Raw genomic sequence first — 27223 nt, 5'->3', positions numbered from 1 at the left:
TAATCTTAGGAAACATAGGCCTAGGCTACGAATGACCAGCAGTCACCGCGCTTTATCTACATATTCCACACCCCTTTTGCTGATCTCATTCAACGCGTCCTTTGCCAGCAAGCTTGATGATGCTGCTGAAATAAAATTTAAAGACGCTTTACGGATTACAATGTAAACACATAAATTAGCTCCTGCCTTTGAGGATGTCACTGTGATTTCTTTTTTCCCCCAGCGAAAACTCCTGGCCTCAGGGCATCCTCTTGCCTCAGCCTCCGGGGTAGGATGGACAACAGGCGCGCGCCACCGCACCCGCCTCTGTCCCTGTGATTTCTGATGCAGTTAACCCGCTATACCCATAACCTAAATAAGCAAGTCTACCAAGATGAAATTCGGTAAAAGTACCTTTGAAAATCCAGTCTATGTATAGGTTGTCAGTCCAAAGCGTCAAGTACAAAATGTTCTTTCAAACATGCAGCAAATGATCACTCTTACTTTTTTTTCCCTTCTCTTGGGTGCTTCTTCCTAGATCACTGTTACTTGAAAGATCAAGTGCACAAACGCTTTTCTTTTTTTCTTTTTGTTGAGAAGAGGTCTTGCTATGTTGCCCAGGCTCACAAACATTACTTCCAATTTTGAACAAAACAAACTAGGAAAAGATCACAGAGCACCCCCTTCCACACTCAGAGTATGACAGATGACCCTCACCTCTGGAAATACTTCTGTGATCAATGTCCCTCCTCCCAATCAGGAATAAGTTGTGTTTGGAGGTGTCCTTAAACTCTCCCATACCCAACACTACAAGCACAGGGTCATCATCTGCTTTTTTTACAGGTGTTTCCAAAATCCAGAACAAGACCACTGGAGAATCCATTCTACAAGAAACTCCTGAGCCCTCCCAGACGCCTATTAGACTCCTCAAAAAAGAGCAAATCCTATCTCAGGCAATGATTAATTATTCACATATTCATGACCACATAATAAATATTATGACTCGTCTCACCCTCTCTTTCCTTCCTCACTGTAAATTAGATTTGGAGTTTCCAAATTTAACAGTTGTCTCCCCAAGATCACACCAGAACCACCCTATTTCCCAAGTCTTTTTATTTTACAGAAGGACTCTTAACTACTCTCTGCCAAAATAAATCAACCAGATTATATCTTTAAAACAGGAAGAAATAATGCTGTTTTTAAAATTTTTATAAAAGATTAACAAGCAACAACTGAGTAAATACTAGTGTCTGAGACAGAAGAAAAAATATTGGGATAAAGGAGGAGGGGATTCTGTGAGGCAAGCAGAAAGTACTCAAGTGTGATCTTCTGACAGTCTACCAGTTTGATTTTTGTATGCTTTCCTTTTCAAAGAAGGAAGAATTATGTAATATACACACACATATGTGAGTATATATATAAAATTTATAAATAAAATATCTACATTTTCTGTTGTGAAATAAAATTAAGATACCTTGCAATCTAGTTGAGAATAACTTGTGTTTGAGAAAAAATGATGTATGTGAACTATACTGCTATTACCACCAAATAATTCTTATGTCCAAAATGCTAGTTTCATAAGATTTGTGACTAGCAGTGCCTTCTTAAACTAATAACACAGAGTCCTTAGGGGCCCATAATCTTCCCAAGGCCCAGGTTAAATATTTCACAAGAATTTCATTGTATTGGTCGAGTCATTGAAAGATAGGCTCAAGAGAGTCTTCCTTAGGGCGAAAAGGTGTCTGTCCTCCACTGTCTTCTACCCCAAGCAAATTAAAAAAAAATGCTATTGTTATAATCCTCACAGAAACTATTCATACTTTAATATCCTTTGAGGAGAGCCACATTTCTTTGATTAGAAAAAAATGAGGCAATATATGTTTGTTAAACACTAACATAAGTTAGCATAGAAAAAAGTGGAGAAGCTTCTTAAATTCATTATATAAAGACTGCATAACTATTACCAAAACCAGACAAAGCAGACATAATAATCCCACAGATCAATCTCACTTATGAACAAATATGCAAAACTCTTAACCAAATGTATAAAACCTTTATAAACTGAATCAAGTAGGATATTTTAAAAGAACAGACACAATGACTCTAGAGGTTTTTTTTTTTGAGACAGAGTCTCACTTTGTTGCTCAGGCTAGAGTGGGTGCCATGGCGTCAGCCTAGCTCACAGCAAACTCACTCCTGGGCTCAAGCAATCCTCCTGCCTCAGGCTCCTGAGTAGCTGAGACTACAAGCATGTGCCACCATGCCCAGCTAATTTATTTTTTTTTTTGTATATATATTTTTAGTTGGTCAATTAATTTCTTTCTGTTTTTTTTTAGTAGAAATGGGGTCTCGCTCAGGCTGATTTCGAACTCTTGACCTTGAATGATCCTCCCACTTCAGCCTCCCAGAGTGCTAGGATTACAGGTGTGAGCCACTGCCTCTGGCCTGACTCAAGAGGTTTTATACCAAGACTATAGGACCTAAATACATAAAATATATGATAAAAGTATCATTTCATACACAGGGGGGAAAGATTACCCCACAAAGACTGCTGAGAAAACTAGCTTAGTCTTGGAAAGAAGAAAAAAATGCCTCCTCCTACTGTATATTTAAAAAAATCAGATAGATTAAAATATTCAAATGTAAATCAAACCACATGTAGACAAAATACAAATAAAATTATCTTCATAATTTTTAAGTAAAAAACTTTCTAAGCATGTTACCAGAGTCAGAGTTAAATACAAAATTTGACTAGATTTCCATACAGAAATCTCTATAAAGTATAAATTCTCTTCATCTCTGTGAGGTCTGAGCCAAAAATAAATAAATAAAGTAGAAAACTTCATAAAACAAAGTTTAAATACACATGGCAAAGTGGGAAGATATTTGCAATATACAAATTAAGCAAATAGCCTGTATGACATAATATGCATATGACAAGATAGGCAGCATAAAGGTTAAGAGCATGGGTTGTTTTGTTTTGTTTTTTTAAGACAGGGTCTAGCTCTGTTGCCTAGGCTAGAGTGCAGTGGCATCATCATAGCTTACAACAACCTCAAACTCCTGGGTTCAACGGATCCTCCTGCTTCAGCCTCCTGAGTAGCTGGCACTATAGGCACATGCCACCATGCCTGGCCAAGGGCATGGGTTTTGATGTCAGACAAAATTGAGCAAAATACCTGGTCTATAATAAGCACAATAAGTGTTAGCTATTGTTCCAGATAATTTTTTTTTTTTTTTTGAGACAGAGTCTCGCTTTGTTGCCCAGGCTAGAGTGAGTGCCGTGGCGTCAGCCTAGCTCACAGCAACCTCAAACTCCTGGGCTCGAGCGATCCTTCTGCCTCAGCCTCCCTGGTAGCTGGGACTACAGGCATGTGCCACCATGCCCGGCTAATTTTTTATATATATATCAGTTGGCCAATTGATTTCTTTCTATTTATAGTAGAGACGGGGTCTCGCTCTTGCTCAGGCTGGTTTTGAACTCCTGACCTTGAGCAATCCGCCCGCCTCGGCCTCCCAAGAGCTAGGATTACAGGCGTGAGCCACAGCGCCCGGCCTGTTCCAGATAATTTGTTATAACATAGACCTATTACAAATAACTATTTTAAATAGAATGTAGCCCAATTAAAAAGTAGGCAAAGGATATACACCCACGTTCATAGCGGCATTATTCATAATAGCAAGAGGTAGAAACAGGCCGGGCACGGTGGCTCACGCCTGTAATCCTAGCACTCTGGGAGGCCAAGGTGGGCGGATCGCTCAAGGTTAGGAGTTCGAAACCAGCCTGAGCAAGAGTGAGACCCCGTCTCTACTATAAATAGAAAGAAATTAATTGGCCATCTGATATATATAGAAAAAATTAGCCGGGCATGGTGGCACATGCCTGTAGTCCCAGCTACCGGGGAGGCTGAGGCAGGAGGATTGCTTGAGCCCAGGAGTTTGAGGTTGCTGTGAGCAAGGCTGATGCCACAGCACTCACTCTAGCCTGGGCAATTAAGCAAGACTCTGTCTCAAAAAAAAAAAAAAAAAAATTAAGGCCAGGCACGGTGGCTCACGCCTGTAGTCCTAGCTCACTGGGAGGCCAAGGCGGGCGGATTGCTCCAGTTCAGGAGTTCGAAACCAGCCTGAGCAAGAGCGAGACCCCCTCTCTACTATAAATGGAAAGAAATTAATTGGCCAACTAAAAATATATACAAAAAATTAGCCGGGCATGGTGGTACATGCCTGTAGTCCCAGCAACTCGGGAGGCTGAGGCAGGAGGATCGCTTGAGCCCAGGAGTCTGAGGTTGCTGTGAGCGAGGCTGACGCCACAGCACTCACTCTAGCCTGGGCAACAAATCAAGACTCTGTCTCCAAAAAAAAAAAAAAAAAAAAAGAGGTGGAAACAACCCTAGTGTCTATTCACATATAAATGGATAAACAAAATGTTGTATATACATAGAAAAGAATATTACTCAGCCTTAAAAAGAAAGGAAATTCTGATGCATGCTACAATAAGAATCTTGAGTATATCATGCTAAGTGAAATAAGCCAGTCACAAAAAGGAAAACAGTATATGATCCCACTTACATGAAGTATCACAGAGTAAACTCATAGAAACAAAGTAGAATGGGGGTTGCCAGGGAATAGAGGAGGAAAAATGAGTTGTTTAATAAGTACAGAGATTCAGTTTTGCAAAATGAAAATTGTTCTGGAAATCAGTTGTACAACAATGTAAATATAATTAACACTACTGAACTGTAGACTTAAAAATGGTGAAGATGGTCAATTTTGTTATGTGTTTTACCACTACTAAAAATAAAAATAAGCTGGCATTGGGGCTCACGCCTGTAATCCTAGCACTGGAGATGCTGAGAAGGAAAGATTGCTTGAGGCGAGGAGTTCGAGACCAGCCTGAGCAAGGTCAAGACCCTGATTCTGCAAAAACAGAAAAACCGGCCAGGTGCGGTGGTTCACGCCTGTAATCATAGCACTCTGGGAGGCCTAGGCAGGTGGATCGCTCAAGGTCAGGAGTTTGAGATCAGCCTAAGCAAGAGTGAGACCCCAGCTCTACTAAAAACAGAAAGAAATTAATTGGCCAACTAAAAATATAGAGAAAAAATTAGCCAGGCATGGTGGCACATGCCTGTAGTCCCAGCTACTCGGGAGGCTGAGGCAGGAGGATCACCTGAGCCCAGAAGCTTGAGGTTGCTGTGAGCTAGGCTGATGCCATGGCACTCTAGCCTGGGCAATAGAGTGAGACTGTCTCAACAAACGACAACAACAACGACAAAAAAAACAGAAAAATTATCTGAGTGTGGTGGCATGCGCCTGTAGTCCCAGCTACTTGGGAAGCTGAGGCAGGAGGACTGCTTGAACCCATGAGTTGGAGGTTGTAGTGAGCTGTGATGCCAACACTGTACTCTTCCTGGGCAGCACAGTGAGACTCTCTCAAAAAAATTTTTTTTTAAATAAAATAAAAAGGTAAGGGATATAAATGAGATAATCATGATGATAAAATATATGAATAAAATTATATGAAATAAAGCCATATGAAAAGATTTTGATTGCCAAGAACCATTGCTACCATTGAGGTGGGAAAACCAACCCTCATACACTGTTAGTAGGAGTATAAGGGTGGTGGCTTTTGACACGATATTAAGTAAAAAATAAAAGATATACAAATTTCTTCACAATTTGATTACAAGTATTCAATAAATACATAAACTTGCAGGCCAGGTGTGGTGACTCACGCCTATAATCTCAGCACTTTGGGAGGCCTAGTTGGGAGGATCATTTGAGGCCAGGAGTTGGAAGCCAGCCTGGACAACCTAGTGAGACCTCATCTCTACAAAAACTTAAAAAAAAATTAACCGAGATGTAGTAGTGTAGGCCCATAGCCCTAGCTACTTGGGAGGCTGAAGCAAGAGGATCATCTGAGCCCAGGAGTTACAGGTTGCAATGAGCTATGATTGATTGTACCACTGTACTCTGGTCCAGGTGACAGAGTGAGACCCTATCTCAAAAAAAGAAAAAGAAAAAGAAATCAAAATGTTAATATGATTATGTCTGAGTTGAAGAAAAGATTATGAATCAGTTTTCTTTTTTAATATTCTCTGTATTTTGTTTTTTATTTTTATTTTATTTTATTTTTTGAGACAGAGTCTCACTGTGTTGCCGGGGCTAGAGTGCTGTGGCGTCAGCCTAGCTCACAGCAACCTCAAACTCCTGGGCTCAAGCAATCCTCCTGCCTCAGCCTCCCGAGTAGCTGGGACTACAGGCATGTACCACCATGCCTGGCTAATTTTTCTATATATTTTTAGTTGGCCAATTCATTTCTTTCTATTTTTAGTAGAGATGGGATCTCGTTCTTGCTCAGGCTAGTCTCAAACTCCTGACTTTGAGCAATCCGCCCACCTCGGCCTCCCAGAGTGCTAGGATTACAGGCGTGAGCCACCAAGCCCGGCCTGTATTTTGTTTTTTAGAATTATACATTTTCTACTAAACTTAAGAATGAAAAATAAAAAAATATAAGGAGTAAGGAGCAAGTTAACCTTTTAATTATCCATTCACTTAACAAGTACCTACTGAACACCTAAGCCATACACTGGGCCTGACATGGTGGCTTACGAGTGCAATCCTAGCACTATGGGAGACTGAGGCAGAAGGATCACTTGAGGCTATGAGCCTGAGCAACACAGTGAGACCCTGCCTCTATAAACTGTTAAAAAAAATTACCCAGGCATGGTGGCATATGTTATAGTCTCAGTTGCTCAGGAGGCTGAGGCAGAAGGATCACTTGAGCCCAGGAGTTAGAGGCTGCAGTGAGCTATGATGATGTTACCACATTCCAGCCTGGGCAACAGAATGAGACTCTGTCTCAAAAACAATAAAAAAGCCCCTCCAAAAAAAGCAAAAAAAAACAAACAAGAAAAGCCATACACTGTGTAACAGCCCTAGGAAAACAATGAGTAAAATACACATGGTCTCTGTTCTATTGAATCTTTTTTTCAGTCTAGTTGGATAAACATATGTCAAATAAATGATCACATGAATGCATTTGGTGCTATGAGAACTTTAAAGATTTGGCCTAGTTTTGAAGGAGTTTGCTGAAGTGGAGGTTCAGAGTAGGGGTCAATGCATGCTGACATTTGAAGGATATATATTAACAGTAGTTAATTCGGTAAAAGAGGGAAAGGTAATATTATAGGCATATGCAAACGCTCTCTGTTGAGGGATGAAGCCTGGCACACACAAAGAATTAAAAAGGGGCCAGAATGACTAGAGTAGAGGGAATAAAGGGGAGAAGGAAAAAGATGAGGCTAAAGAGATAAACAGAGGTCAGAACATGCAAAGCTTTTTGTAAGCCTTATTAAGAAATTTACACCAGGCATGGTGGCTCACACCTGTAATACTAGCACTTTAGGAAGCCAAGGCAGACGGATTGCTTGAAGTCAGGAGTTCAAAGATCAGCCTAAGCAAGAGCGAGACCTTATTTCTACCAAAAATAGAAAAACTGGCCAGGCATGGTGGCACATGCCCATAGTCCCAGCTACTTGGGAGGCTGAGGCAGGACCATAGCTTGAGCCCAGGAGGGTGAGGTTGCAGTGAGTGATGATGACATCACTGCACTCTAGCCCTGGTGACAGAGCAAGACCTTGTCTTAAAAAAAAAAAAAGAAATAAGAAAGAAAAAAATTTAGTCTTTACCCTAAAAGCAAATAGAGAGTGACATGAACTGAAATGTATTGTAGAAAGATCACTTTGGCTACAGTGTGAGAGAAGACTGGAGGGGAGGGGAAGAGAAGTTAGAGGGATCAGCTAAAAGGCTCTTGCAGTACCTACTAGAAGAAGAGACATGGACATAATGAAGATATTTCAGAGAGAAGACAGATATGACCTGTGCATACCTTGAACATTGAATATGGGGCATGAAAAGGAAGAAGGTGTCAAGCACGATTGCTAGGTTTCTGGTTTGTGCAGATGAAAGGTTAAGATATGTGGTTCATGGAGGTAGGGAATGCAGGAAGAAGGCAAGTTCTGGATGAAGATAATGAGTTAGGTTTAAAATAGGCTGATTTGGAAGAGACTTTGAATTGTCCAGTAGGCAATTAGATATTTGCATTAGAAGGCCAGAGAACAGATCAAGACTAGAAATATAAATGTGGGAGTCACAACATAAATAGTGAGGCTGTGAATATGAATAAAATAGCAGAGAAACTGAAATATACACGCACACACTCACACATATACATCAAGAAAACAGAGTCAGCAGAGGGAACTTAAAAGAACTCTAACCTTACATGCTCAGGTTATGGAGGATGAACTTGCAAAGGAGACATCTGTAGCCAGATTGGTAGCGAGGAAATCAGGAGATGGGGCATCCAGAAGTCAAGTGAGAAGAGTGTTTCAAGGAATTCGTGGACAACAAATACATATGGAATTTCTACTATGTATACGGCCTTATGCAATTGATACTGCTACTCTAAATATATATGTCTGAGGCCTTAAAGAAGTTTTTTTATCATAAGCACCTCTAAAGCTAAGTCTTGATTCAGAGGTTTTATTTTCCTCAGTCCAAACAACGTTCACTCTTCTTTCTTTTCCCAAATCCAATTAAACATGTAGCTCTCTGTTCTTAGGTTAAAAGAAAACAAACGTCTCCCCAATCATAACAAAAATATTCATATTACTCCTTTCCTACATCGCCAGAAAATAGCCCAGACAACATGAAAATGTCTCATTATTGGAATACTTCGACAGATTAACTACAGATAAACAGCAATAACTCCTTTTTACCCTTAGTATTATATCTAGATAGTAATACAAGTCAGAAATACAACATGTCTGAAATACTCAATAATGATTTCTTGATAGATTATAGGCTTTGTGGGGGCAGATAATCTGTCTTGTTTACCCTGTTACCTGGCACATACTAGCACTTAATATTTCATCTTGATTCAGTGATCCAATCTTCAGTGTGCTAACCTTAAATGGGGACTCCAGTAACTGTTGATAGGATTACTGTAAGGATCAATCTAAATATGTAAAAGCACTCTAACTTTAGGATTTTTACAATTGTATGCTTTTTAATTTTATTTATTTATTTTATTTTATTTTATTTTATTTTTTTTGGAGACAGAGTCTCGCTTTGTTGCCCAGGCTAGAGTGAGTGCCGTGGCGTCAGCCTAGCTCACAGCAACCTCAAACTCCTGGGCTCGAGTGATCCTTCTGCCTCAGCCTCCCGGGTAGCTGGGACTACAGGCATGCACCACCATGCCCGGCTAATTTTTTATATATATATCAGTTGGCCAATTAATTTCTTTCTATTTATAGTAGAGACTGGGTCTCGCTCTTGCTCAGGCTGGTTTTGAACTCCTGACCTTGAGCAATCCGCCCGCCTCGGCCTCCCAAGAGCTAGGATTACAGGCGTGAGCCACAGCGCCGGGCCAATTGTATGCTTTTTAAAAAATATCTCATGCTCACAGCATTAGCACTCTGCTAAGTTAGACAGATGTTCCATGAGGAATATGCAAATTAGAGTATTTTTATTTATTTATTTATTTTTGAGACAGAGTCTCACTCTCTTGCCTGGGCTAGAGTGCCATGGTATCAGCCTAGCTCACAGCAACCTCAAACTCCTGGGCTCAAGCAATCCTTCTGTCTCAGCCTTCTGAGCAGCTGGGACTACAGGCATGCACCACCATGCACGGCTAATTTTTTCTATTTTTAGTTGTTTGGCTAATTTCTTTCTATTTATAGTAGAGATGGGGTCTTGCTCTTGCTCAGGCTGGTCTCGAACTCCTGAGCTCAAGCAATCCTCCTGCCTTGGCCTCCCAAAGTGTTAGGATTACAGGTGTGAGCCATTGTACCCGGCCTAGAGTATTTTTAAAATGGAGAAAGAGACTAAGATTTTTTTCTTTTTTCAAAGACAGGGTCTTGCTCTGTCACACAGGCTGAAATACAATCTTGCAATCATAGCTCACTGCAGTCTCAAACTCCTAGGCTCAAGCCATCCTTCTGCCTCAGCCTCCTGAGTAGCTGGGACTACAGAAACACACTATCACGTCCAGCTATGTCTCTTTTTGTTGTAGAGACAGGATCTCACTATGTTACCCAGGCTGGTCTTGAACTTCTGGTGTCAAGTGATCCTCCTGCCTCCCAAAATGCTGGCATTGACTTCAGGCATGAGCCACCATGCCAGGCCTGAGACTAAGATTTATTAATATTAAGTATCTTTTCTGTGCTAAGTACTTTATATTTGTTAATTTAATCTTTCCAACAACTCCATGAAATAGCAGGAAGCAGAATAACTTGCCGAAGGTCACACAGTTGGTAACTTCCAGAGGTGTCTGCTATGCAAATCTAAATTTGTATGACACCTAAGGCCATGCTGATTTGCCCACAGCAGTGTCTGTCAAACTTTTTCATCAAATTCCAAAGAAAACAAAAAAAATTCTCAAGGGGCTTTGGGAGACTACTCAAGTATCCAGTTTAAGCCTGATCTGTCTTTGAAGTCTTACATTTATCTTAAAACTTACTTTTATATTTGCATTTTACTCCACAATATACTAATGCTTGTTTAATATGAAAAATTTCAAGTGACTCACTAGTTAAATTATTCAACTCTTCCTTCCCTAAACAACATTTTGAGAAAAATGACAATACAGGAAGGTGCACCTTCCATATTTATCCCATAGCTTTAGTTCCTAGTGCCTGCCTTCATAAACCTGGATCTCAGTTTGAAAGCATGACTACAGAGCAAACTGCATTACAGAAATATTAATGATGATGAAAATTATATTATAGGCACCTCATGAGTCAGAAGATATTAACAACACTTAATTGTATAGCTACAGATAGAGCTGACTAGTTTCTTAACTCTCCGCTGCCAATAAAGCAAAATTCTAAATATGACTGATTCCAATGACTTTGACCAAACTAAAGAGCTATTGCTGAATGTGGTAATACCATATCTTCCTTGCCCAAGAATATGGTTGCTTTATAAACATAAGCATGAATTCTTCCTGAGGACAAGATTTATCTAATGTCCAGTGAGTGCCCAGACGCAGCTCATATTAGAAGTTAAGCAATATACTTAGCGGCGAACCACATTTTGACCAGTCCTCCCAGACCTTCCCTGACCTACCAAATGGGGTACAAATGCTTCTTGCATTCTTCTGCCAATAGGTGTTCACAGTTTGGAGGTAGCTCGCGGTAGTAAAAAGGATACTAGGTTTGAATTTTGGCTTCAGGAAAACTGTGCTGGGCTTCTATGTCCTTATCTTCCTCGTGGCATGCCTACGAGCATTTTAAACTGTGGGACTTGCTGAGGTGCTCGACATATGTTGTTTCCTTCCTTAGACCTTATGCACTTAAAGGACTCTGATTTGCAATATTTAAAGAGTTCCTTTAAACTGGGAAGAAAAGTCAAGGCTAAGAATCGTCGCCAATAGGTAGGGAATGTTACTCCGCTAAATAAAACCATACCTAGGCAAGGAAAGACCTCACAAGTCACCGTTCAAACTGCCTCCTGGTTCTCCTGAAATTCTGTATTTTAGAAGCGGTCACCTCTACGCCACGAACACCCCATTCCCAATTCTGTACCAGAACAGCACTAGCGCAGCCCAATCCCTCCCTCTCAGGACCCGAGGAGCCCAGGCCCAGCCCACGATGGGGACATTATTTGCTTACTTTTCCAGCTACTTCTTAAGCTAGGCAGGCCATGTAGCACTAACGGTCTCAGAAACCTCCATGCTCCACACTCGACTCGCGGGAAGGCGTGGGTGGGTGCGGGGATTGGGCGCCTAAGACGCCCGCGATGGTGGGGGGCTGACCCACAATCCCTTGCGAGGGCGGGAAAAGCGAGGGGGGCAGGCAGGGGGGACTGCCCAGCAAGAGACTGGAATCCTACAATGGCCACAAAGATTAATCCTTACGTGACTGTTTTTTGGACTCTTCACACCAAGAAAACTGGTGGCGTTCATTACTCTCACTACTCTCACTCTGAGAGATCATTCCTATTAAAGATTTTTTTTTTTTTTTTTTTGAGACAGATTCTCACTCTGTTGCCCCGGCTAGAGGCCGTGGACTCAGCCTAGCTCACAGCAATCTCAAACTCCTGGGCTTAAGCAATCCTTCTGCCTCAGCCTCCCGAGTAGTGGGACTACAGGCATGTGCCACCATGCCTGGCTAATTTTTTCTATATATATATATAAGTTGGCCAATTAATTTCTATTTATAGTAGAGACAGGTCTCACTCTTGCTCAGGCTGGTTTCGAACTCCTGACCTCAAGCAATCCGCCCGCCTGGACCTCCCAGAGTGCTAGGATTACAGGCGTGAGCCACCGGGTCCAGCCCTATTAAAGATGCTGAGGCTTCCACCCGACAGGCCAGGGTGGAGGTAAGGAAACATGGTTTGTAGAATCCACTGGGCCTACGTCTCCACCCTGCAGTCCCCATCCATCTCTTTGCTGTCAGGATGTACATTTGATTGGGAAACAGTAAACATGACTTGGAGAAATCATAACGGAAATGGTACCGAAGTGTGAAAATCTACATGCCACCGCGGAGAGGCAAAGCCTAAAACCTCGTGCGGGACAGGCCGCAGACCCCGCCCCTTCCGCTTCACGCCCGACGTCACACGGCACGGCCGGGCGCTGGCAGGCGGAGTTTGGCTGCGCGGGGTTTAGCGGCTCTGTGTCTGAGGTACTGCGCGCGTAGGGTTACCGCTTTCAAATGCAGCGGGATTTAGTGAGTTTTCCGCTCTCTCCAGCGGTGCGGGTGAAGCTCGTGTCTGCAGGTTTCCAGACTGCAGAGGAACTCCTAGAGGTGAAACCCTCGGAGCTCAGCAAAGGTAACGACTCCCGACGGCAAGCTCTGGCACACCAGGGCGCCCTCGGCACCGCCCCCTTTTTTCTCCCGCTTCAGGCTTCAACCCAGTCTCTGCTGCCTCCCACGGCCGCCGCGTTTACAACGTGAAACAGCTCTAACTCCTCTTAAACATTGTCCGAATGATTAGAACTGTGGTCGTGAAAACATTTGATCATTGCCTTTTCTGTGACAGTTACTGCTGAATGCTTTGAGAATTATCTCGTGTATACCCCAAAGAACCCTATTACATGGAATATGTTCAATATGTAGATGAGAGAACTGATCTCTCATCTTCAGGAAGTTAAGTAACTACATAATAACTGGGCTAGGGAAGAGTGGAGTCTAGAATTGAAGCCAGACAAGCTGTCTAATTTTCGTTCTTCCAAGATCCACAGCGGGATCTTAATTCTAGATAGGCAGGGTTCGCGTAGAAGTGTCTGTAGACACTAAGAGTGAGCAAGGGAGTAGAATTCCCCCAAACCTGAAGAAAGTAGTAGAAAGAAGACACCCTTTCTCTCCCTTGTCTTAGTAATTCACTGAAAAACCCAAAAGCTCGTATTCCAGCGCACTGCAGGTTATACGTTGGTGAGAATCACAGCATCCTGAGATGTAAAAAAAATGAAACTGGCTGTGGACATTCTACTGTGCACATTACATTATAGTATGCCTAGACCTGTGCTGTTTGCTGAAGAAGATAGAAAAGATTCTTAAGTTACTGCCCTTAGTGAAAACTAAGAAGGTTTCAACTTACCCCTCAAGAATAAATATTGTGGACCTAACCTTAACTATTTGTTCTAAGCGATACCATAGACTGAATCCCCTAATGTTTAATGGGCTCTTTTTCTTTCAACAAGTTGGTTTTCCAAAGAAGAAGTGAGAGACTCTAAATAATAATCGTTAACAATTATTGACCATTTTAGATGACCTTGTATTCTACCAAGCTTTTTGCATGTATTGTCTTTTTTTTTTTTTGAGACAAGATCTCACTCTTTGCCAGGGCTACAGTGCAGTGGTGTCACCATAGCTCACTGCAACCTAAAACTCTTGGGCTCAAGTAATCCTCCTGAGTAGCTGGGACTACAGGCCCAGGCCTGGCTAATTTTTGTATTTTTTTGTAGAGGCAGGATCTTGCTGTATTGCTTAGGCTGCTCTTGAACTCCTGGTCTCAAGCAATCCTCCCACTTTGGCTGCCCAGAATGCTAGGATTACAGGCATGAGTCACCATGCTGGGCCTTGTTCCCTTTTTATAGAAGAAAAAAATTTTGAGGCAGACAAGAGTTTGATAACAACTTGCCTAATGTTACACAGTAAGTGGTGCAGTTTCAGAGGTTCCAGGAATTGCCTGGGGTGAGGTGGGAGGTAGGGGGCTCCAGGGAGTGGTACTGTCAGGATTTACAAACCCTAGTGGTCTAGCTCCAGAGTTCAGGCTCTTGCATTGGATAGGATTTACATTTCTTATATACTTATTGCCACCATTGTCTTTCTAGAGAGATGGGGCTTTGCTGTATCCCAGGATGGTCTCAACTCCTGGGCTCAAGCGATCATCTCCACCTCAGCCTCCCTAGTAGCTGGTACTACAGGAGCATGCCATCATGCCCAGCTACCACCATTGTCTTTTATTAGCATCACATTTATAGTGATGCTAATAAATGTTACCAAATCAAGCACTGATATATCAAACTGAAAAGTGTTATCATACTCACCATTATTTCTTTAGCTGCTTGCCATGTAATTGCCATTTCCTTTTCTCAGGCCATATTGTCAGAAATGAAATTGTGTAGTTGAGGAAGTATAAGTGTATTGTTTAAGATATTTGGGCATTGAATAATTGTACTTATTAAATATTTGAAGTGATATATGTATTTATTACATCAGTGTTTTCATGAAAAGGTGTTTTGTTTTTTTCCTCAAGAGATGGGGTCTTGCTATGTTGCCCAGACTGGAGTGCAGTGGCTATTCATAGGTACTATCACAGTGTGCTTCAGCCTCAAACTCCTTGCCTCAAGTGATCCTCCTGCCTCAGTCTTCCAAGTAGCTAGGACTACAGATGCAGACCACCAACCTCGGCTAATTTTTTTTTTTTTTTTTTTTTTTTTTTTTTTTTTTGAGACAGAGTCTCACTTTGTTGCCCAGGCTAGAGTGAGTGCCGTGGCGTCAGCCTGGCTCACAGCAACCTCAATCTCCTGGGCTCAGCGATCCTACTGCCTCAGCCTCCCGAGTAGCTGGGACTACAGGCATGCGCCACCATGCCCGGCTAATGTTTTGTATATATATATATTTTAGTTGGTCAATTAATTTCTTTCTATTTTTGGTAGAGACGGGGTCTCGTTCAGGCTGGTTTCGAACTCCTGACCTTGAGCGATCCACCCGCCTCAGCCTCCCAAAGTGCTAGGATTACAGGCGTGAGCCACCGCGCCCGGCCTCGGCTAATTTTTAAACAATTTTTTGTGGAGACAGGGTCTCACTATGTTGCCCAGGCTGATCTCAATCCCTTAGCCTTCCAAGGAGCTGGGATTACAGGCATGAGCCACTGCCCCTGGCACAGTTTTTGTTATGCACATTCACTTCTTAAAGTTGTACCTTGTTTTAGGCAAAGAAGCCATTTTTTTTCTCATCTGAAAAATAACTTGTACACCTTATGAGAACAAGATAATTATGGCTTCATAAGACCAACAGAGATAGTAAAAGTACTGACTGCTAGTACATTTTTATTTCTACTTCCTGAGACACTCTTTTTTTTTTTTTTTGAGACAGAGTCTCACTCTGTTGCCTGGGCTAGAGTGCCGTGACCTCCGCCTAGCTCACAACAACCTCAACCCCCTGGGCTCAAGCAATCCTACTGCCTCAGCCTTCTAAGTAGCTGGGACTACAAGGCATGCACCACCATGCCTGGCTGGGTTTTTCTATATATATTTTTAGTTGTACAGCTAATTTCTTTCTATTTTTTTTTTTTTTTTTAGTAGAGATTAGGTCTTGCTCTTGCTCAGGCTGGTCTCCAACCATCCTTCGACCTCAGCCTCCCAGAGTACTAGGAATACAAGCGTGAGCCACCAAGCCCGGCCCTGAGACACTCTTAATAGGTACTCAGAAATGCTGCTTTTTTTTTTTTTTTTTTTGAAACCAGAGTCTTGCTTTGTTGCCTGGGCTAGAGTGCTGTGGCATCAGCCTAGTTCCCAGCAACCTCAAACTTCTGGTCTCAAGCAATCCTCCTGCCTCAGCCTCCTGAATAGTTTGGCCTAGAGGCACACACCACCAGGCCCTGCAAATTTTTTCTCTTTTTAGTTGCCCAGCTAATTTTTTCTGTTTTTAGTAGAGACAGGGTATTGCTCTTGCTCAGGCTGGTTTGGAACTCCTGACCTCAGGTGATCCTCCCACCTTGGCCTCCCAGAGTGCTAGGATTACAGGCATGAGCCACCTCCCAGGTCCAGAAATGCTTTAGTTGAATAGATAAAATCTTTATGTGACCACTAAGAAAACAGACAACTGCCTTTATTAAGTTGAAAAATTAAATAGTTAAAGAAATGTTACATTTTTATGTTTCCCTACCTTTAGCATCATTCTTATCTAAAAATTGAAATTAATGAAGGTAACCCATTATTATATTAGACTGTTTTAAATCTCTAAAATTAGGATTTTTTAATTTTACTTTCAGAAGTTGGGATATCAAAAGAGGAGGCCTTAGAAACTCTGCAAATTATAAGAAGAGAATGTCTCACAAATAAACCAAGATATGCTGGTACATCTGAGTCAGGCAAGAAGTGTACAGCACTGGAACTTCTTGAGCAGGAGCATACCCAGGGCTTCATAATTACCTTCTGTTCGGCACTAGATAATATTCTTGGGGGTGGAGTACCCTTAATGAAAACAACAGAAATTTGTGGTGCACCAGGTGTTGGAAAAACACAATTATGGTAAAATAAAATGTTCCCTTCTTAAGGGTGGGCTTAATATATTAAAATATGTAAGACAGTATTGTGCTGTTGGTTTGCAGTCAGTCAGGAGACCAAAAAAGGCATGTATGTGCTCTTAATTTTATGTGTGTGCACATGTGCATTAAACTAAAACCAACTTAAAGTCACATTTGTGTTACTTCAGTACCCCATCTTGATAAATTGTTACAATTATTTTGATATCAAAATAAGGGTTCTGATAAGGGTTAACAAAGCAACTTCTACTTTATTAATTCACTCCTGAGAATATATTTGAAAGTGAGAAGTTTTAAAGTAGATTTATGTATAATAAGAAAAGGATTCTATTTCCAGAGGCCTAAAAATCATTAAAAAGGTCTTAATCTTGGTTTTATAGGCATCTCTACCCCCTAATCCAAGCATCAGTTGATTCACATATATCTAGATTCATACAGAGTGAGACATTTCTGTTGCCTTGGGGAGAATATTTACATTTATAAAAATTTTAGGGGTAACTGTTTATTATCTGGAATGTAAAAAACACTGTCTTAGATGATCATGATAATGATTTGATCATTTGACTTTTCTCTTGACAGTATTCAATTGGCAGTAGATGTGCAGATACCAGAATGTTTTGGAGGAGTGGCAGGTGAAGCGGTTTTTATTGATACAGAGGGAAGTTTTATGGTTGATAGAGTGGTAGATCTTGCTACTGCCTGCATTCAGCACCTTCAGCTTATAGCAGGAACACACATAATACAGGGTAAGTTAGCAAATGATCTATTTTTTTTTTCTGTATAATAAAAGTAAGTTGGATTTGTGCTCATATGAAACCTTAGCAAGAGACCATCTGGAACTTGAAGTTTAATGATTGACAGTATACTAGTGTGAAACTCTTATATCTCTGTTACAGAAAAAGAATGCCACAGCCTAACCTGACCTTTTCTTCCCCTTTTATGGTCTTCACTTCTTACTGGAAGAGCTTTGGGGCAAAACCTATATATGGACCAGGCACGGTGGCTCATGCCTGTAATCCTAGCACTCTGGGAGGCTGAGGTAGGCAGATCGCTCAAGGTCATGAGTTCGAAACCAGCCTGAGCAAGAGCGAGACCCCGTCTCTACTAAAAATAGAAAGAAATTAATTGGCCAACTAAAAATATATAGAAAAAATTAGCTGGGCATGGTGGCACATGCCTGTTGTCCCAGCTACTCGGGAGGCTGAGGCAGAAGGATCACTTGAGCCGAGGATTTTGAGGTTGCTGTGAGCTAGGCTGATGCCATGGCACTCTAAACAGGGTAACAGAGTGAGACTCTGTCTCAAAAAAAACCCAAAAGCCTACATATGTATTTCAGTATATGATTTCAAATCATCATATTCCAATTTGCAAGATATAAGTTAATGTTGAACACCTTAATATAAGCAAATGTTGTTAAGTGGATTCCAGTACATTTTGACTCCCATTCTCATTTTTCTAAAACCAAAGGTAGCTTTGAAAACCACATCTGGAAATGTGGTAAACTGATTGTCTTTCGGGGGAGCTTTGAATAGTATAAAACTGACTTCTTAACTGTGTTAATTGAATTGTTAAAAGTGTTTGGGAGGTTTTTTGGGTGCATGTTATGTGGAAATAAAGTCTTTTAGCCGGGCGAGGTGGCTCACGCCTGTAATCCTAGCACTCTGGGAGGCTGAGGCGAGCGGATTGCTCGAGGTCAGGAGTTCGAAACCAGCCTGAGCAAGACCCTGTCTCTACTATAAAGAGAAAGAAATTAATTGGCCAACTAATATATATATAAAATTAGCCGGGCATGGTGGCACATGCCTGTAGTCCCAGCTACTCGGGAGGCTGAGGCAGAAGGATTGCTTGAGCCCAGGAGTTTGAGGGCTGGGCTGGTCAATCTAGCCTGGTCAAGCGGGCACTCAATCTAGCCTGGTCAACAAGCGAGACTCTGTCTCAAAAAATAAATAAATAAATAAATAAATAAAGTCTTTGATTTTAAAACAACTTTTATAAAAGGTAATTTATATTCAGGTTCTTGTCCTTTCAGTTAATTATAAATTAAATGGCTTCTGGATTAACTGCTTTCGTTTGCTTTGTTTTATATTATTTTTTGGATGTACAGTCCTTATTTTCTCTAGAATTTAAAAAAATGCTTTTCATAATGTGTATATCCTTTAAATGAAAAAGGTGAAATTAATTATTTTAAGATTGTTTTGTTCTTTGTTTCAGAACACCAAAAAGCTTTGGAGGATTTCACTCTTGAAAATATTCTTTCCCATATTTATTATTTTCGTTGTCATGACTACACAGAGCTACTGGCACAAGTTTATCTCCTTCCAGATTTCCTTTCAGAACACTCAAAGGTATGGGTCAAACTACTGAAATGTAACTAACCAAGTATTTTTGGAGATGTTTGATAAGTATGAAAAATAACTATATATTTTTAGTTTAGTTTAGCATAAAATTAAAGTCAAAGCCAACTCAGGAAATATCCCCCTTCCTTGTCCCACAGTTTATTCATATTTATTTTGCTATATAAGTATTCATGGTTTATGCCCAGCGTAAGAAATTGAAATAATATAGGAAGAGGTTTCACCTCTAGTAATGGTGGACTAGTTCCAATTAAACAAATTTGCATAGAAAGGTATGAGATAAAAAATAAAAATTTCCCTTTTGCGACTATTTCCTAATGCCTCTGTCCAAAGTTGACCACTATTTAAAGTTTCTTGTGTATCTTTCCAGAAAAATTTTGTATATATTGCAGCATCTATCTCCCCATTTGTTAATCCCATTGTTAATGGGATTATACTGTAACTTTGTTCTGCACCTTCCATTTGGCCTAAAATATTTTGCATGTCTTTCTGTGTCAGCACATATGGATAGGCCTCAGTCTTTTTTCAGCTGCGTATCATTTCATTTTAAGTAGGTACTTTTATTTAGCCAGTACCCCATTGGTGGACTTTTAGATGTTATTATTAAAAATGGTTTGGGGTAATCTTTATATATCTTGGCATAATTTATATATTTATGGGATAAGTTCCAATTCCAAATGTACTGGAATTTGACTTTTAAAGGGTATGTGCATCTTTGTCATAAACATTACTGATGGCTGGGCGCAGTGGCTCACGCTTGTAATCCTAGCACTCTGGGAGGCTGAGGCGGGAGGATCACTCAAGGTCAGGAGTTTGAAACCAGCCTGAGCAAGAGCGAGACCCCATCTCTACTAAAAAATAGAAAGAAATGAATTGGCCAACTAAAAATATATAGAAAAAATTAGCCTGGCATGGTAGCGCATGTCTGTAGTCCCAGCTACTGTAGTCCCAGGCTAAGGCAGAAAGATTGCTTGAGCACAGAAGTTTGAGGTTGCTGTGAGCTAGGCTGACACCATGGCACTCTAGCCAGGGTAACAGAGTGAGACTCTGTCTCAAAAAAATTACTGATGACAGAAATTCTCCTTGACTAAATTTGGCCCCCATCCTGTCTTTGGTCTACCCAGCCCTGTTCTTGGAAACTCGATTCTGTCAGTTTAGAGAGAATCTCTCACGCTTGACAATCTGATCATTCTTTTTATCTGATCAAATTCCTCATTCCCCACCTTTGATGTATAAGTCCTTGGCCTGCCTTTAGCAAGAATCCTGTTGTCAATTTAATAAGAATTTCCTTACCCTTGATGTTTCCTCTTAGCAATTCTCTATCCCCTGAACCCCTCCCCCTGCTCCTTTGTTATAATTAAAAACTTATACCCATTGTATGCAGATTTGGACCCAATCTCTCTCCCCTACTGTGATGGCCCTATTGCAGTAGTCTTGGATGAAGTCTTCCTTACTGTTTTAACACTTGTTAGAATAATTTTTTTTAATACAAGCTGCCCTTCAAAAATGTTGCACCAATTTCCACCCTTGCTGGCACTGTATGAGAATGCCTGTTACGCATCATCCTGAGGCTATGGATATTTTCGCCAGTATTCTACATACAAAATGCCATTTCTTTGTTATTTTGATTTATGTTTTTTCAGTTATGAATGAGATAGGGCATTTTTTTATATTGAATATAATTTGACTATACAGTTTTTAAAACTTTGATCATTTAATATTTCTGGATGCTAAAAATTATCTTCTGTTATTCTGTTCTTTTCACAACTAACAATACTATTCTCTTTTTTTTTTTTTTTTTTTTTTACTATTCTCTTTTAATACATTTATCATGGAGTAATAGTCACTCCAGTGGTTTTATTTCTCCCTAAGGCAGCAATGCTAAACATAGGTTTTTGGATATTGCAGGAAATTGACATATGTTGGGGAGTGATAGGGAGCTCTTTCTGTTGCGAACCTACTGAAAGCCATTTCTTTCGTTTTAGGTTTTTTGGAGGAAGAAGTGATGGGAGAGTCTTTCTGTTTTGTATCATTTTGTTTTTTAACCCAATTTGCTTATTATTATACATTTGCAACTCATTTTTGATAGTAAATCTGTAAGGTCTTGTGCTAATTTTGTTATAGACTGGAGAGCGAGAAATGACCACTTCAGACCGAATTGAGCCAAATTGTGAGTCTTTATTATTTTATTAGCTGGCCAGTGACCACCCCCTGCACTGCTGAGAGGCAGGCACAGGGAGCAGCCCTGAGCCAAAAAAGCAGGGAGGTTTTATACCAGCCCAAGTTAGGGGCTACATGACTTTAGTCACAAGAGTTGGTACAGCCTTATATCATGTTTTCCACAGCTGCAGGGTCTGGGACCCTTCTTGGACTACCCGATAACAATCTTTAGGCAAGCAGGTTTACAGAAGCAGAAAGCATTAGCCCATAGCCCAAACCAAAATACATTCTTTTACAGATTCAGCAATCATGGTAAATTTTTAACTACACAATGCATTACACAGCTTGAAACGATTAAAACAATCAAAGGTTAACTAAGAATTTTTGTCCTCTGGGAGGCCGAGGCTGGCGGATTGTTCAAGGTCAGGAGTTCAAAGCCAGCCTGAGCAAGAGCGAGACCACGTCTCTACTATAAATAGAAACAAATTAATTGGCCAACTAATATATATATAGAAAAAATTAGCTGGGCATGGTGGCGCATGCCTTGTAGTCCCAGCTACTTGAGAGGCTGAGGCAGGAGGATTGCTTGAGTCCAGGAGTTTGAGGTTGCTGTGAGCTGGGCTGACGCCATGGCACTCACTGTAGCCTGGGCAACAAAGTGAGACTCTGTCTCAAAAAAAAATTTTTTTTTGTCCATTGCTACAGGGAACAGCTTTACTATTTTAGCTGAAGGGCAGGCTGAATTTAACTCTTTGAGGTCCTTTACAATTTGACCCTCTTATGTTTGAGGTTTGCTATTATCTCAGGGCTAAGATTTCTGCCCATTCAAAATATAGTGCCTTTTGAGCTGGGCACCGAGGCGTAGGCCTGTAGTTCAGCTACTTGGAAGGCTGAAGCAGGAGAATGGCTTGAGCTCAGTGGCTCAAGTCCAGCCTGGGCAACATAGCAAGACCATGTCTCTTTAAAAAAAAAAAAAACAAAAAACAGTACGTTTTCAACATGCCTTTCCCCTGGAAGGCTTGTTAAAACATCTGTGGCTGGGCCCCATCCCCCAGAGTTTCTGATTTACTTTCAGATGCTTAGATTCCCTTACATACTTAGCTTTAATAAGAAAGGATAAACAGCAGGAGTTTTTGGCGATGGGTGGTATATATTAGAATTGCCTTAAAAGATTGAGAAGCCCTTTAAACTTAAGCAGAGTTTTTCTCTTTTCTTTGAGACAGAGTCTCACTTTGTTGCCTGGGCTAGAGTGCCATGGTGCTAGCCTAGCTCACAGCAACCTCAAACTCCTGGGCTCAAGCGATCCTGCTGCCTCAGACTCCCGAGTAGCTGGGACTACAGGCATGTGCCATCATGCCCAGCTATTAGGTGGCCAATTAATTTCTTTCTATTTATAGTAGAGATGGGGTCTTGCTCTTGCTCAGGCTGGTTTTGAACTCCTGACCTCAAGCAATCCGCCCACCTTGGCCTCCCAAAGTGCTAGGATTACAGGCGTGAGCCACCGTGTCAGGCCCTGAACTAAGGTTCTTTTGGGGAGGAAAAAGTTTTCCTCTACCCTCTTAGGTTTAGGCGGAGGATGCAAATTAAATTGACAAAAGACAGATTAGCAAGAGAATAAAACAGATTTAATAACACATAAGTATGAGAGCTCAGAAAGAAATGAGACTCAAAGGGACAGTTAGAATTTAGAGTTTATATACTGTCTCCATAGGTGAAAGGGTATTGAGACAAGGGCACTTAAGGGAAAACAAATGACTTCTTAAAAAGGGAGAGGGAAGGAAAGGATATTTATGGGAAAACAAATGAGTTTTGGGGAAGAGAAATGAATGGTCCCTTAGGAGAATATATAGGAGATATAGTTGTATGATAATGTCTGTTTGGGTGTGTCTCAGACTTCTCTCTGACAGGGGATTTATAACCATTGAGTTCTTTTGGGACATTCTGCCTTTTGGTAGATAAGGAATTTCTGGAACTCAAATACCCTCACCTCAAAAATAGTTTTTATTGCCACAGTGGCATATTCTGGACCCATTCAGTTGCAAAGTAGTATCATGGATGTGCATAGTTTAGAAAAAAAGATCCCTTGGAGATGTAGATTCATTTTCTGACAACCTCTTTTGTGAAAATAGAAAGTAAGAACTTGGAGAAATTTGCTTCATTAACTCCTATACTAAGGCTCCCATAGTTTATATTCTAAGTATTTTTAGAATTGAGCTAAGCACACCTATAATCCTAGCTACTCGGGAGGCTGGGGTGGGAGGATTGCTTGAGGCTAGGAGTTCAAGACTGGCCTGAGCAAGAGCAAGACCCCATCTCTACAAAAATTAGAAAAATTGGCCAGGCATGATGGTGCATGTCTGTACTCCTAGCTACATGGGAGGCTAAGGCGGGAGGATCTCTTGAGCCCAGAAGTTCGAGGCTATGGTGAGAGTTGAGCTATGATCGTGCGCTCTAGCCTGAGTGACAGAGCAAGACCTTGTTTCTAAAAAAAAAAACCAAAAGAAAAAAATACAAGCAATTTTTGTATGTTGATCTTATATACCACAGCTTTGCTGAATTTGTTTGTGTCATTAGGTAATTTCATTGTGTAAACTTAGAATATACTTACACAAACCATGATGGTCTAGCCTTTTATATACGTAGACTGTATGCTATAGCCTATTCTTCCTAAGTTCTACATGTGCACAGCATATTACTATACTGAATACTATAGGCAACGGGAAGACAGTAGGTATTTGTGTATCTAAACATAGAAAAAGTACAGTAAAAATATGGTATAAAAGATTAAAAATGTAATACCTGTATAGGGTACTTATTATGCATGGAGCTGGCAGGACTGAAAGTTGCTCTCAGTGAGTGGTGAGTGAATGTGAAGACCTAGGACATTACTATATGCTATTGTAGATTTTATAAACATTGTACACTTAGGCTACACGAAATTTATAAAACAATTTTTTCTTTCTAGATGAGTGGTAACACACACCTGGAGTCCCAGCTACTTGGGAGTAGGTGTTCAGCCCTTGAGCCCAGGAGTTTGAGGCCAGCCTCCCGCCTGGGCAACATAGAAAGACCCTGTCACTAAGAAAAAAATATTTTTTCTTCTTCAAGAATAAATTCATCTTAGCTTACTGTAACTTTTTTACTTTATATAAACTTAATTTTTAAAACTTTTTGACTCTTTTGAAGTAATACGTAGCTTAAAACACAAACACTTTGTACAGCTATACCAAATATTTTCTTTATATCCTTATTTTATAAGCATTTTTCTGTTTTTATTTTTTTTTTTTACTTTTTAAACTTCTTTGTTAAAGGCTAAGACACAAACGTACACATTAACCTAGGCTTACACAGGATCAAGATCATCAATGTTATTGTCTTCTACCTCTACATTTTTGTCCCACTGCAAGGTCTTCAGAGGCAGTAAACTATCATCTCCTAAATTAACAATGGTGTCTTTTGGAATACTTGCAGGACCTGAGGCTGTTTTACAATTAACTTTTTTTTCATAGGTAGGAATACATGCTAAAATAATGGAAACAACTATAGTATACTATAGGGGTGGGGAATCTTTTCATGTTTGAAGGCTGCATTTAAGAAACTTCAGTTAAATCTGCTTAAAAATATACATTATTTTGTGAAAATCTAACTACTATGTACTTAATTTCAAAATATGAAAACTCTTTGTTAATTTTAAAGTTAGCTAACCTTTTAATGACTGTCCTGTCTGCTTTTTGTTGGAGAGCATTTGAATATTTGGTTGTAGCATGGAGGTCTGCAGTTTCAGTTGATCCTTTAAATGAGTATCAGTCATTTGCAACCTTGAGGGCATTTTGATTTGGATTAGGTAGTGCACAGTTTACAGTAGTGGACAGGTGTAGAGTGGTGAAAAATGGAGTCACCCTAAGCACACATTCCCAGCTGTGGTTGAAAAAAGTCATGTTCTGCCTTGTTTCCATTCTCGTACTATAAAATACTATCTCTTTCATGGTCTATAGAATGCCCTATTTTTGCATTTTGGGGATTTTTTTTAATGGGGATTTCACTATTTAAAATGGCCAGAAAGTGTAGTACTGAAGTGTGTTGGCTAGTGTTCCTAAGCACAAGAAGGCTGTTATGTGCCTTATGGAGAAAATATATATGTTAGATAAGCCTTGTTCATGCATGAGTTATTGTGATGTTGCCATAAGTTCAGTGTTAACAAATCAACAATATATAATAACTATCTTTAAACAGAAACACATAAAATAAGGTTATGTATTGATCAGTTGATGAAAATATGTGACCAGAGGCTCACAGACACCTAACCCTGTGTTTTTCCTAGGAGCAATGGTTCAATATTCACTAATTCAGTATTGGTGGTAGCTTTATAAACTATAATTACAGTGAATTACAAGAATCGCCTTGCTGACATTAGCAGTTGCTTTTCATAGATGTCTTTTATCAAGTTGAGGGGGCAATCTTCTATTTCTAGTTGAGTGTTTTTATCATAAAAGGTATTGGATTTTGTCAAATGCTTTTGCTGTATTCATTGAAATGATCATGTGGCTTTTTTGTGTGGTGTGGTGTGCTATTAATGTGGTATGTTGCACTTTTTGATTTTCATATGTTGAGTTACCTTTGCATTCCTGAGATAAATCCCACTTGATCATGTTGTGTAATCTTTTTAATATGCTGCAGGATTTGATTTGCTAGTATTTTGTTGAGGATTTTTGCATCTGTATTTATAAGGAATATTGGTCTGTAGTTTTCTTCCCTAGTGATGTCTTTGTCTTGCTTTGGTATCAGTATTATACTGGCCTCATAGAATGAGTTTAGAAGAGTTTGAGAATGGGCGGGAGTGGTGGCTCACAACTGTAATCCTAGCACTTTGGGAGGCTGAGGCAGGTGGATCATTTGAGCTCAGTTCAAGACCAGCCTGAGCAAGAGTGAGACCCTGTCTCTACCAAAAATAGAAAAAAATTAGACAGGCATGGTAGCACATCCCTGTAGTCCCAGCTACTCAGGAGGTTGAGGCAGGAAGATTGCTTGAGCCCAGGAGTTCAAGGCTGCAGTAAGCTATGATAGCGCCACTAGGTGATAAAGCTCTCCAGCCTAGGTGATAAAGCAAGACCCTGTCTCAAAAAAAAAAAAGAATTTGAGACGACTTTGTGTAAATTCTTCTTTAAATACTTAATAGAATTCACCAGTGAAGCCATCTAATCCTGGGCTTTTCTTTTTTGGAAGGCTTTTGATTACTGATTCAATCTCTTTATTTTCTATAGGTCTATTCACATTTTCTCTTTCTTCTGTCAATTGTGGTAGTTTGTCTGTTTACAGGAATTTGTTCATTTCATCTGGGTTATCTCACTTCTTGGCATACAAATGTTCACTGTCTTCTAATTGTTTTTATTTCTGTAAGGTTGGTGGTAATGTCCCCACTTTCATTCTTGATTTTAGTAATTTGAGTCTTCGCTCTTTTTCTTTGTCAGGTTAGCTGAAGGGTTTGTTGTTTTCAAAGAATTAACTTTTGATTTCATTGATTTTTCTCTATTGTTTTTCTCTTATCTATTTTGAATATTTCTGCTGTAATCTTTGTTATTTCCTTTATTCTGTTTTCTGGGGGTTTTAGTTTGAACTTTTTCTAGTTCTGAAAGTAGAAGTTTAGGTTATTAATTTTTTTTTTTTTTTTTTTTGAGACAGAGTCTCGCTTTGTTGCCCAGGCTAGAGTGAGTGCCGTGGCGTCAGCCTAGCTCACAGCAACCTCAAACTCCTGGGCTGGAGTGATCCTTCTGCCTCAGCCTCCCGGGTAGCTGGGACTACAGGCATGCGCCACCATGCCCGGCTAATTTTTTATATATATATATCAGTTGGCCAATTAATTTCTTTCTATTTATAGTAGAGACGGGGTCTCGCTCTTGCTCAGGCTGGTTTTGAACTCCTGACCTTGAGCAATCCGCCCGCCTCGGCCTCCCAAG

General features: G+C 40.4%; 2 protein-coding genes across 5 annotated transcripts in view; one reads left to right on the top strand and one right to left on the bottom strand.

Annotated features, from left to right (window-relative positions):
• The window catches only part of TEX14 (testis expressed 14, intercellular bridge forming factor), a 132578-nt gene extending 120833 nt beyond the window's left edge, over nucleotides 1–11745 (bottom strand). Inside the window, exon 1 of the mRNA XM_075994432.1 lies at nucleotides 11652–11745. The gene's annotated coding sequence lies outside the window, so the exon portion shown is untranslated. The remainder of the gene's footprint in view (nucleotides 1–11651) is intronic.
• Nucleotides 11746–12604: 859 nt separating this feature from the next.
• Nucleotides 12605–27223, top strand: part of RAD51C (RAD51 paralog C) — a 29818-nt gene continuing 15199 nt past the window's right edge. For all 4 annotated transcript variants that reach the window (XR_001154736.3, XM_075994425.1, XM_012766988.2 and 1 more), the window contains exons 1-4: nucleotides 12605–12813; nucleotides 16483–16741; nucleotides 17335–17501; nucleotides 18967–19100. Coding sequence is in view for 3 of the 4 variants with exons in the window: in XM_075994425.1 (XP_075850540.1) it covers nucleotides 12696–12813; nucleotides 16483–16741; nucleotides 17335–17501; nucleotides 18967–19100 (678 nt within the window). In the remaining variant the exon portion in view is untranslated. The remainder of the gene's footprint in view (nucleotides 12814–16482; nucleotides 16742–17334; nucleotides 17502–18966; nucleotides 19101–27223) is intronic.

This window comes from Microcebus murinus, chromosome 18 (genome assembly GCF_040939455.1).
Source record: "Microcebus murinus isolate Inina chromosome 18, M.murinus_Inina_mat1.0, whole genome shotgun sequence".
Classification (NCBI taxonomy): Eukaryota; Metazoa; Chordata; class Mammalia; order Primates; family Cheirogaleidae; genus Microcebus; species Microcebus murinus.
Note: the sequence above shows the minus strand (reverse complement) of the source record. Positions and strands in the feature narration are given on the sequence as shown.